General features: G+C 40.6%; 1 protein-coding gene across 1 annotated transcript; it reads left to right on the forward strand.

The window, feature by feature from the left end:
- The first annotated feature begins 1,913 nt into the window (after positions 1-1,913).
- LOC119912118 (protein mono-ADP-ribosyltransferase PARP14-like) lies at positions 1,914-9,667 on the forward strand. Its single transcript, XM_038731132.1, has 7 exons — positions 1,914-2,256; positions 3,007-3,152; positions 3,397-5,472; positions 6,271-6,507; positions 6,644-6,868; positions 7,125-7,194; positions 7,925-9,667. The coding sequence occupies exons 1-7, from the start codon at positions 2,082-2,084 to the stop codon at positions 9,016-9,018; spliced, it is 4,023 nt and encodes a 1,340-aa protein (XP_038587060.1). The 5' UTR covers positions 1,914-2,081; the 3' UTR covers positions 9,019-9,667.
- The last annotated feature ends 1,691 nt before the right edge of the window (positions 9,668-11,358 follow it).

Below are 11,358 nucleotides of genomic sequence, written 5' to 3' on the forward strand. Positions count from 1 at the left end.
TTGTGTTCTTAGTTTTTGACGATCCAGTGTGACAATTACCTGCCAATGGGGCAAAATGTCACAAGTGCACACTCCCTATTCAACAGTCTACCGCTCCATACTGAGATAAGATATGAAGATGTAATGAAAACAAACAACATATATGCCCAAGACTTCCTTCTTTCGTTTGGTATGGTATTTCTACAATTATACTCGATGGTGTCCAGAAAATGTTAGACTGTGAAAAGTGTGACAACATACCCCGATCTTCCCTACTATACATTTCCATGTGTCTGACTTATTGGCAAACATTTGTTCATGCACAACGCCATATACAGCAACACATAAAAGATGAATATTTCCTTCTTTGGTGGAATAACAATGCTGTCTGTATTTTGTCACCTTCATCTAATTTGTATGTCCATTTGACAGGGACAGGATACCACGTCAGTTACGTTTCCACTTGCATTTTAGGGCAAAAGTAAAGAAAAGGTTTTTAAAAGGTTCCAAGTAGCCTATTTTTATTTAATCGTTTATTTATTTATTTTTTGCATTTCTTTTATTGACAGCAAAGACAAACAGGAAATGCGAGAGGGGGGCGTGATGGGGGTCAACAAAACACAATTTTATATTTTCTTAAATTGTGTATGATATCTTTTGGAGTAGTATCAGTATACTTTAATGTTTGCTGCAAGAGCATATGACAAGTACATTACAATGATGTGGTTTTCTCGGCAGGGCACCTCCAAGCCAGCCGCCGTCTGATTTCTGTTGCGCCTAAAGCGGTGTTATTATGGTAAGGATGGGGCGGGTGCGAGTAACCCAAAGGTCCTGAAAGATACATATGCGTTTTTTTGTGATGGTCTTAGTGATTATATGAACACAAATACAAACAACAGAAATATAATATTACTAATAACAATAGTAGTATTTGTTTGTTATTAATGCAAATCACCAGCGTAATTCCTAAGCAGTTAGATTAGCGTTGTCATGGCTTCTCCATAGTGTCCTCTACTATCACTGGTACAAATATCACAATGTTTTATTGTAGGCCTACCACCTATGAGATATTGCACTCTAAAATCCCTCCCACAGTGAAAATTAAACAGACAGTTAACATTTCTGTGAACTTTGACCTTTGACCAAAACAGTTCCTTAATAGCTGACACCTATTTCATATCATCTGCTTCCTAGTGTTATTTACTATTACTGGTACATATATCATGAGATTTTAGATGTAAATGCTCCGTATTTGTATAGAGCCTTTCTAGTCTTTTCGATATCTCAAAGTGCTTTTACACTACATCGCATTCACTATTCACACACATTCATACACTGGTGGAACAGCCACAAGTACAATTTCTCCCAGTTGGTACAGTAAAACGTTACGATATATGTAGGGCTGACCCCAAGTAGTCGAAGATTCGATGCTTTGATGGGTGGAGTGAAACCAGGATCATGCCATTCTGGTGATATGGGGGTGCTCAGCATGTGATTTTACATAGAAATGGCAGTTAATATGCTATTAAATCACTGTTAGAGGGATTTTAGAGTGCAATATCTCATAGGTGGTAGGCGGCCTAGAATAAAACATTATATTTGTACCAGTAATAGTAAAGGACACTAGGAAGGAGAAGCCATGATAACACTGATCTAACTTAACTGCTTAGGAATTATGTTGGTGAAAATTCAAAGTTCATATAAATTATGTTCACAAAATAACAAAGAAAAGGTATATTTTGCATTAATAACAAACAACAATAAATTACATTATTATTAAAACTACTATTATCTTTACTGTTATTATTAGTAATGTTATTATATTACTGTGGTATGTATTTGTGTTCATTTAATCAGGACCTTCCGCCTACTCGCACCCGTCCTTACCATAATAACACCGCTTTAAGGCGCAACAGAAATCAGGCGGCGGTTGACTTGATCAAGGTCTTGCATTACCGTAGTCCTCCCTGTTAGTCCGGTTTTTATCTGCGCGCTGTTTCCAAGCAAAATCAGACGGGCAACACTGTAAACACACTACAGTGCTCGACAAACACTGCAGATGTTTTGCTTTAGGCCGTTTTTCTCGCCATACGAGCTAAACGATGGACGATATGTACCACTATCCCGTTTTCTTCGCGTGTCACAACCTGCCTGGAGAGCAGATAAAAAAAATAGAGACTTATTTCCAGATTCGCCGGCGATCAGGCGGCGGAGACTGCGGACCATTGAGGCGTGTGAATGATCAAGGCTACAGCGTTGCTTTCAAATATGAGAAAGGTATAAGACTCAGCAGTTCATGTTAAGAGCCTATTATTTTATTGCCGTTGTGAATTGTCTTGTATGTCGATAAAAGCCGTAGGCCGTTTCTTATGTTTGACCTAGGCTATAAAAAACGATAGGCTCTACATTGATTTAGGCTGTTTGATTTTATTCGCCTATAGAAAAATATATGACTGTCGACGTGTTGCCCTATGCTAAGTATTGGGTCAATGATCCCGTATTCAAAAAAATATATATATTGTCAGCGAACTCCTTAAGTTTCACTTTCCCTAGAAAATGAAACCTAAATCAGTGGTGTCACAGATAAGTTTTTAACTCGATTAGTTAAAGTGAGAAATATATAGGCTAAGCTACACTGAAGATATAAGGAATATTGCATTAATAATCTACTGTAATGAAAAGTGAAATTCGATTGTTTCACTGCACTAGTGTAGTTTTTCCACAGTTGGTTGTTGTCCATAAACAACATTGTGACTCATGTAGTATGCTGCACTGTGTGTGAGAGAGGTTGAGGCACAAACAGTAAAATTGTTAAATAACTGGCATAAATAAAGGGAGGGAAATGAAAAGATAAATACGGAAGATAGAATGAACCAAATGTTGCCTTTTGTTTTATCCTTTGCGAACCATAAGTTACAGCAAAGAGAGAAAAGGTCTCATCTAATAAATGGTTTGTGGTTAATATCAAAGAGCAGCAATTCTCTTATTTAAACCTCAAAATAACTAATGTCACTTTTTCTGTCTTAGATCAGCAGGCAGTCCTGCAGAGATACAAGCATGTCGTGGAGCTTGCTGATGGTTGTCTGGTATTCACTGTACGAGGCAGCCTGGATCCCCCCTCCTCTCCCATCACCACCTCCACTGCAAGTCTTGATTTTACAGCTCCAGTACAGGTTAGTTACACTCTTTTAAGGTGGTTTATTCAAGCACTGATTTACATTTACTGTTCCTAATTTCATGTAATTATTTAATACCAATGAGGATGTATACTGCATCTTAAATATTGTATGCTAATATTGATGTGTGTGATAGTAAGGACTTTGTTCTAACACTTAAACGGTTTCTATGCATTTTGCTAGGAAAAAAACCGAGACAAGTAAATAAAATTAACATTATTTGGACCTCTCTTTTCAACAGAGCCCACAGTCCATTCCTGCTTCAACTCCTCCACCAAGTGGTGGAAACTATGAACTACAACTTGACCTTTACCTCCTTCGCTACCTAAAGGAAAGCCCCAACGCTGGGAAAGAACTAGAGAAAGAACTCTCTTCTGTGGCCTGCTCTGCCAAGCTTTACCCAGAGGATGAGAGGGCTTTAGTTAGGTGCTTAGCTCAACCTGGTGCAGAAGATGAAGTTAGAAACTGGAAAGCTGAAGTAGACAAAGTTTTTGATGGATATCTGTGCCACTATGAGGTTGACCCTCACAAAGTTAAATCTTTGCTTCAGTCCTGCAGCTCCCGTCAGGTCACAGATGAGGTGAAGGTGTACAGCGAGGTTGGGATGGCTGTTGTTGTTGGGAAACGTTCACAGGTGAAGGCCAGGTTGATGGATGTAGAGCACTCACGGGTTAAACAAGGGTCAAGTTTAAGTGAAAAGCAAACCAGCATTCGCCGACTTGGCACAGCCAAACTCCGTCTCCTTTGGACAGAGATTGAGCACAGTCTGGGACGAGATTTTCCAGGTGTGAAGGTCACACAGGGAGATGCAGGGCAGTTAGTTTTGGAAGGTTCTGTTGAGGAGATTCTTAAGGCCGGAGACCAGATCTCTGATATAGAAAATTTGGTGTCAGAAAGGACAGTTTCTGACATGAGCCCACATTTTTTGGCCTTCCTCAGGAGGGCATATGGAGGTCCAGGGGTGCTAAGTGACATTTTAGGGTTTGGTGACAAGGTGGAAGTAGAGTTACGAGACACAGAGCTGCATTTGTTCAGCCGCTCTGCTGAAAAACTGGATGAGACAGAGAAAAAACTGCAAGAAAAATTCAAGGAAGTCAAGATCTATGTGCCTAACTGCTCCGCTGTGCCATCTGAGCTTCAGGAAAAGCTTAAGTCCAAGACAAATGAGATGAACCGAGGGCAGCATAGGGCTCAGGTTGTGTTTGGCTCAGACAGCACAGTGTTCCTACTGGGCCACACGAAGGAGGTCGAAGAGCTGAGTGAAACTGTCACACAGTTTATTTTGGACCAGTCTTGTGTGCAAAGCATAGTCGATCTCCCTTTCCCAGAGTTAGCACAAGAGTTACCAGAATTGCTGCAGCTGCATGGTTTTGACTATTCAGGGGTTACCCTCCATACTTTAACATCTTCCTCTGGGCCTGTGGTAATGCTGGAAGGTCCATCCAGCAAAGTGACTGAGGTCAGGAACAACTTGGGTCCATTTTTGGACTCCCTTATTCAGGATAAAGGCGCTACTGACTCATTAGGAGCAGTAAGAAATATCCGTACTCCCACTGGGAAAGATAAACTCGTAAGTGTTACACAGAATTTGGCATCTTTGAGTTTAAGTGAAGTTAACACCCTAGTTGCTAGCTACAGCCTTTGTGGCGGACTCCAGGTTCTGGTGTGTCAGGGGGACATCACCAAACAGGTTGCTGACGCCCTGGTGAACGCTGCCAATGGAGACCTGAAACACTGTGGCGGTGTTGCTGCTGCACTGAGTAAAGCAGGTGGCCCTCAGGTTCAGAAAGAGAGCAGCGCTATAGTAAAGCAGACTGGGAAAATTCCTACAGGTGAAGTTGTAGTGACCACAGGGGGGAACTTAAACTGCAAGAAGCTGCTGCATGCCGTTGGGCCTGTAGGTGGAGAATCAGGTGGCAAAGAAAGGTTGTTATTAGAAAAAACTGTCCATTCTGCTCTGAATTTAGCAGAAATGATGGAGTTTGAGTCTATAGCCATGCCCTGTATCAGCTCAGGTGCGTTTGGTGTTCCTGTCACTGTGTGTTCTGAGGCTATCGTGACTGCTGTTAAGGAGTTTGGCAGTCAGGGAGGGCGAAGTCTGAGCAGAATCATCCTGATTGATAACAGAGGAGAGGTGGTGCGGGCCATGCAGGAAGCATGTGACAGGCTTCTCCAAGAGATAAGTCCTGGAAACCAACCAAGTGATGTGGGGTTCCAGATCGATACTGCCCAAAACACTGCAATAGGAGCCACAGCTGGAGCTCCTGGAGATGGTGTCCGTGTGGAGATCATTCAGGGAACCATCGAGACCCAGCAGGTGAGAAACGTTTTTAAGAGAAAATGGATTAAACCTGTTCAGACTAGAGATTTTCATATTGTATCAGTGATTATATTGGAGGATAATAACAACTCTTAATAGCACAACTCCTGTTTTGGATACCTGCATGAATGCTTTTCCATGACAGGCATGGTATTATAAATGTGTACACAGCATTTTTTTCAGTCACCCATCTCAGGTGCATCAGATATGCTTCTATATTTGAAATTATCCTGGTATCTACACAGGCCACACAACAGCTTGTGTTCAACTTGTGTTATATGTGCACAAATCCAATCCTACAATTGGAATACCTACTGCTGGAATGTCCAACAGTAACTCATGATATTTCTCTGCATCATAAAGGTGCGAATGTGATTCTGGATTCAGATTAAGAAATCCAATACCATGACAAGTACTATCATATAGAGTGAACAACGGCACAGCAAGAAATTTCACTGATGTTATCTAAGTTGTGGATTAGCAAATTGTCGCTACGTGCTGCTGCAAAGCTAACATGAGAGGACGAGACGGTTCCAGAGGAACACAGAAGCTCCAGACTGCGATACTCACAACTTACCTGCAGCTATAGCTAACCTCACAACAGCATGTCTTGGTGAGACTAGAAAGTAAGCTGCATATCCGTGGGCAAGTCATTAAACGTTCCCTAATACACATGGCTAAAAAGACAGTATACAGTATATCGTCATATCGGACAGCCCTAATAGTAAGTATAGAGATAAGTTGAAAAATCTGTGGATTGTTCAAACACCATCACATCACCTGCTCTCCTCCCAGGTGGATGCTCTGGTATCGCCCATGGTTGGCCATGATCCTCTCACTACCCGTGTTGGAAACACTTTGTTTGAAATGGTTGGACCCCAGCTGACAGCAATGTTTAGAAAGGAAGCAGAAGAAGAAATGATGCCTGGTGACACATTCCTGGTAGAGGGTTTGCCTGGACTTCCATCTAATGCAGTGTTCTTCCCCAGCCTTGTTCCCTGGGATGATGACGACGATGTGGCTGCAGTCCAGGTAAAATAGAGGAGGAGTGTCTCAACTTGTTGTGTTTGTGTTTGTGAATACTGAGTCAGAAGCTGTTTCCCAGTCCTCTACACCATACTAATGTGTTTCCTATGCCTAACCTTAAAAATAACTAAATTCTTTCCAGGTTCTGAGACTGTGCATCAACAAAATCCTAACTTCTTGTGAGAACAGAGGGTTTGGATCTGTTGCGTTCCCCGTACTCGGGGCTGGGATTGCTCTGCGTTTCCCTGACAACGTGGTAGCCAGGGTTCTACTGGAGGAGGTCCATGAGTTTGAACAGAACCGAGCCAGCAGAACACCATTCATGGTCCGCATCGCCATCCACCCCAATGATGAAGAGTCTGTTGAGGTAATGAAAATGTGCACAGACACAAATTTATAGAGGCCAAATAATGATCCTAATGATAATGAGAGTGATTTAATTAGTGTGTCTTGATACCAGCACTCAAAAATAACACAATTTTATAAATGGCAAATCTATTCAAAATTATTACATGTAAATCTCATGGTTGAATAGTGTTGAAGTAATTAAACAGTATAACATATTTTGTGCACAAGATGCGGAATGGAATTGGTATAAACCCAATACTTCCTTGTCTCTACAGGTCTTCAAGTCTGTCCAGGAAACTTTACAACTCAAACGATTCACAAAAGATGTTCACCAACCCGACCATGGTGGGTATAGATATTATATCACAGAAAATAATCGGAATTCAGTCCTGTGGTACCCATTTGTTGTGCTTTTTAAATTAATATGTTACTCATTTACACCCAGATGTATTTGATTTGGTTATAATACAGTAAAGTGTAAATTATCTCCTAGCATTAGAACAGTATTTGTTGATTGGGTGTAGGGGTGGGCGATATGGCAAAAATATCATGTCACGATTTATTTCAGGCAGGATCACGATGATCTTGATCTTATCACAATTCAATTTCATGTAGGTTTTTAAGACTATTTTGTTGGTTTAAAAGAGAAATATAACACTACTTTATTAATCGTTTACAATGTTGAATAATGATTTATTCAAACAGCAAAGAACTGATTCCTCGAGGCAGCGAGGCAGCTGACGTGCGATGTTGACAGAGCAGCTGTCAACTGCGTGTATGAGCCATAGAACTAAACTGATTGTGCACTGTAGCGCAATACTAACGATCTCTCTGAAAAGGCAGATTGTGGACACATTTTAATATTTTACAATTTAATATCATAATATTGCACACCACTACTTGGGTGAATAGCAGAAGCTTTCTTTACTGGAACAATTCAGGTGATCTGTCAGTGTTATGAAATGTATGTGACTGCTGTAACTCACCATGTCACAGATTTATATGGACATGGTTTATTGTTTATTTTCATCCAAATTAGCCATTGAGATTTCCCCTTGTCATTGTTCTCTTGTAGTGTCAACTACAAAGAGGATTGTCCTGCTGGGAAAAACTGGATCTGGGAAAAGCAACCTAGCTAACACCATATTTGGAGAGAAATTATTCACCACAAACCATTCACCCAACTCTGGAACAAGAACATGTCAATCTGAAACCAAATCTGTCAATGGAAGAAGCGTCACTTTGATCGACACTCCTGGTTTCTTTGATGCAGAAAGGTCTGAGGACGACATGAAGCCTGAGATAGTGAGCTGTATCACAGAGTGCGCTCCTGGGCCTCATGCTTTTCTCATTGTGCTGAAAGTAGAGAAATTCACAGAGCAGGAGCAGGCTGTCATCAACAAAATATGTCAATATTTCTCTGAAGATGCTCTAAAATATGCTGTCATTGTCTTCACTCATGGTGACCAGCTCCCTAAAGGGATGAAAATTGAAGAGTTTGTCAATCAGAATAAGAATCTGAGTGACCTGGTGAAGAGGTGTGGAGGCCGGTGCCACGTCATTGATAATAAATACTGGAAGAACAAACAGCAGAACAACTACAGGAGTAACCAGTTCCAGGTGGAGGACCTACTCAACACAATAGACAAGATGGTGATGGAAAACAATGGGGGCTGCTACACCAATATGATGTTTGAAACAGTAGAGAAAGAAATACAGAGAGAGGAAGAGAACATTAGACAGTCATCAGGAAACCTGCCAGTGGAAGAGATCAGAAAACAGGCTAAAACCAGAGTGTCCGAGAGGTTTCTGATCCAACTTGCAGGTACTGCAACAGGAGCAGTGTTGGGAGCTTTTTTTGGTGTGGCAGTCATGGTCCGGTTAGTTTTCACAGCTATAACTAACTTTAAAGGATTAATGACACTTGTGAAAAGAATTCCAGCAGTGGGAGGAGCAGCCGTAGTAGCAGGAGGAGTAGAAGCAGCAGGACTGACAGCTGCCGGAGTGGTGGTAGGTGTGTCAACAGCAGGCTTGGCTGCAACAGGAGGAGTAATGGGTGGTATGATTGGACACAATGCAGCTGAGGGAGCAAAAACACCATTGGAGGCAGCACAGTTGGCAGCTAAGGCTGTCATGGACAAAGGAAAAGATACACTTAAGCTGAATTAACATTTTTTTGCCACTTGCGCAACAACATGAAGACATATTAGGTGCGTCTGACTGTATGAGGTGCTGCGCTTAACGTGATGCATGATAGTTAGAAAGTGTGTCCGACTATTGCCAGTGCTGCATAGCGTCACCATGTCACATGACACTAAAACCTTGTGGGAGGAAAACGGCTGCGGTTGCTTTTCTCCGGCTGCACAAAAGTGGAACCTGCTTTTTCCTGATCTTGCAGCATTTGTCTTTAAATGCCACAAGATTATTCTTAGTATGTTTTATACAATGAGCGACAACAACTTTCACATCATGCATAGTCACTTTATCCATTGTAAATACAAAAATAAAAACAGATTAGAGCAGCTTTAACTACAGGGAAGAATCTTTGGGGCAGTGACCTTAAAAAGGTTGAGGGAAATGTTCAAATCTCTGTTAATGTTCGTTTAGAAATTATTTGTAAATAATGTTATATAATCAAAGAACTTTGGGCACGTGCCACCATTATATATTTGTAATGTGTAAAATACATGTAAATTTTAATGTGTGAAGTGAACACTCTTTAATTATCTGACAGTGGTTGTTTGAAATTGGTTTGGCTTTTCCAATGTGTATTTATTAAAAAAAAATTTAAAAACAAATGAAAGTATTGATTGCTCAAGTTTTCTCATTTGTCCTTGTTTTATTATTGGGGTTGTATGTCCTGACTAGTTTACCTCTTTAGGATGGAATTTTTATTTTTACAATGCATCTGCAAGCTCTGATCAGCAGGTGGCTCCCAACAGCAACAGGCAAGTGAAACTCTATCAGGATAAGGTCTTTAGAAAACAGAGCACACCTTTTAAACAGAATTATAACCTAATAAAAGACAGAAAAAAATGAAATAAAATTTGAAAGAACAGTTCAGGAATCTCTTGTAATATTTTTTAATGCATCAATAATGGTCAGTAATTTCATTGTTTTCTTTTTCATATATCTAAGTAATTTGCAGTAGGCATTTGTACGTGTAGTACAAAAAAAACAACAACGTATATTTGGCCTTTATTGTTTTTGTACAACTCAGATATTATTTGATACATATTATGTGTTATGTATGATGATGAAAAACTTCATGGCCAATCCTAACTTTAATGAATAGAATTAATACTGTTCAGCCAAAGCTGTGCTGTTTACTTCAACAAAAATCTGACGTCAGAGAAGATCTTGGTACAGCATATATCCATGAGCACAAACTAACATTACATTTCGCTCAGCTTTATACAGTAAGTACCATGTCATACAGGATCATGTAAAATCATACCAACAGAAGGAGGCAGAGCACATTTCTTATCAAGGGAGTCTGGAACATCTAAAATGTCCTATCTTTACCTCAGAGCACCACCTCCCAACATGAAGCATAAAAGTATACCAAGTGTAAAGGACTGTGAGACCCCTCAGGTTCACTATGTCACTGCATGAATTAAATATATATCCATACATTTCTACCACCAAATTTATTACAAGAACTCCATGCATTTAACCTATTTGCCCTTACAGGGGTGAATAGAGTTGCATTAAATGTAATCAAAATTAACATTGTGGAAATGTTACAATCGGTATGATGCCCCTAGTGTATGTCATGGGAAGATTTGTAGTCGCAAACCTAAATCAAGATAACCCTGCTGACATCAATATGGCCTCATAAGGGTTATTTTATCAGACTTTGAAAGGGCGGTTCAGAACCGCAGAGGACATTGTGCAACTTTTAAAACAACTAATTATCACTAACCACGACTGGTAAACTGATCTAGATGTGTGAAATTGGCATCTGCCCCTTTAACACATTTTCTTTGAGCACACAGTTGATGTCAATTAAAGAGGGTGGACATTCAGACTACACTGCTTTGGTTGGCCTCTCCTCTCCTGGTTGGAGCTGGGAGTCTGCTCCTTCTTTTTCAGGCATTTCATACAAACTGAAACTCAGCAACGCTCCTGTCCTTTTATGAAATTGATTGTCAGTAAAATGGCTGACCAACAGCAACAGCCTGAGGAGCAATGTGGAGTTGAGCTGGACCAGGATCAGTTCTGTTGTTCCGTATGTCTGGACCTGCTAAAAGAACCAGTCACAATTTACTGTGGACACAGTTACTGCAGAGGCTGTATTGAGGATTGTTGGGACAAGGAAGAGGAGAAGGGAAAGTACAGCTGCCCTCAATGCAGAGAGACATTCAGTCCCAGACCTGCTCTGAGGAGGAACAACATGCTGGCTGAGGTGAGGTGTGAAAGAGGCCTTCTCTCTTACCTGTATCTTATATTACAAACTTTTGCACATTCAGTAGTCAATATTTTGCACATCCCCACACAAAACCATAT

This window comes from Micropterus salmoides, unplaced genomic scaffold (assembly GCF_014851395.1).
Source record: "Micropterus salmoides isolate LMB-PRFRI ecotype aquatic unplaced genomic scaffold, ASM1485139v1 Ms_hic_scaffold_2, whole genome shotgun sequence".
In the NCBI taxonomy this organism is placed as follows: Eukaryota; Metazoa; Chordata; class Actinopteri; order Centrarchiformes; family Centrarchidae; genus Micropterus; species Micropterus salmoides.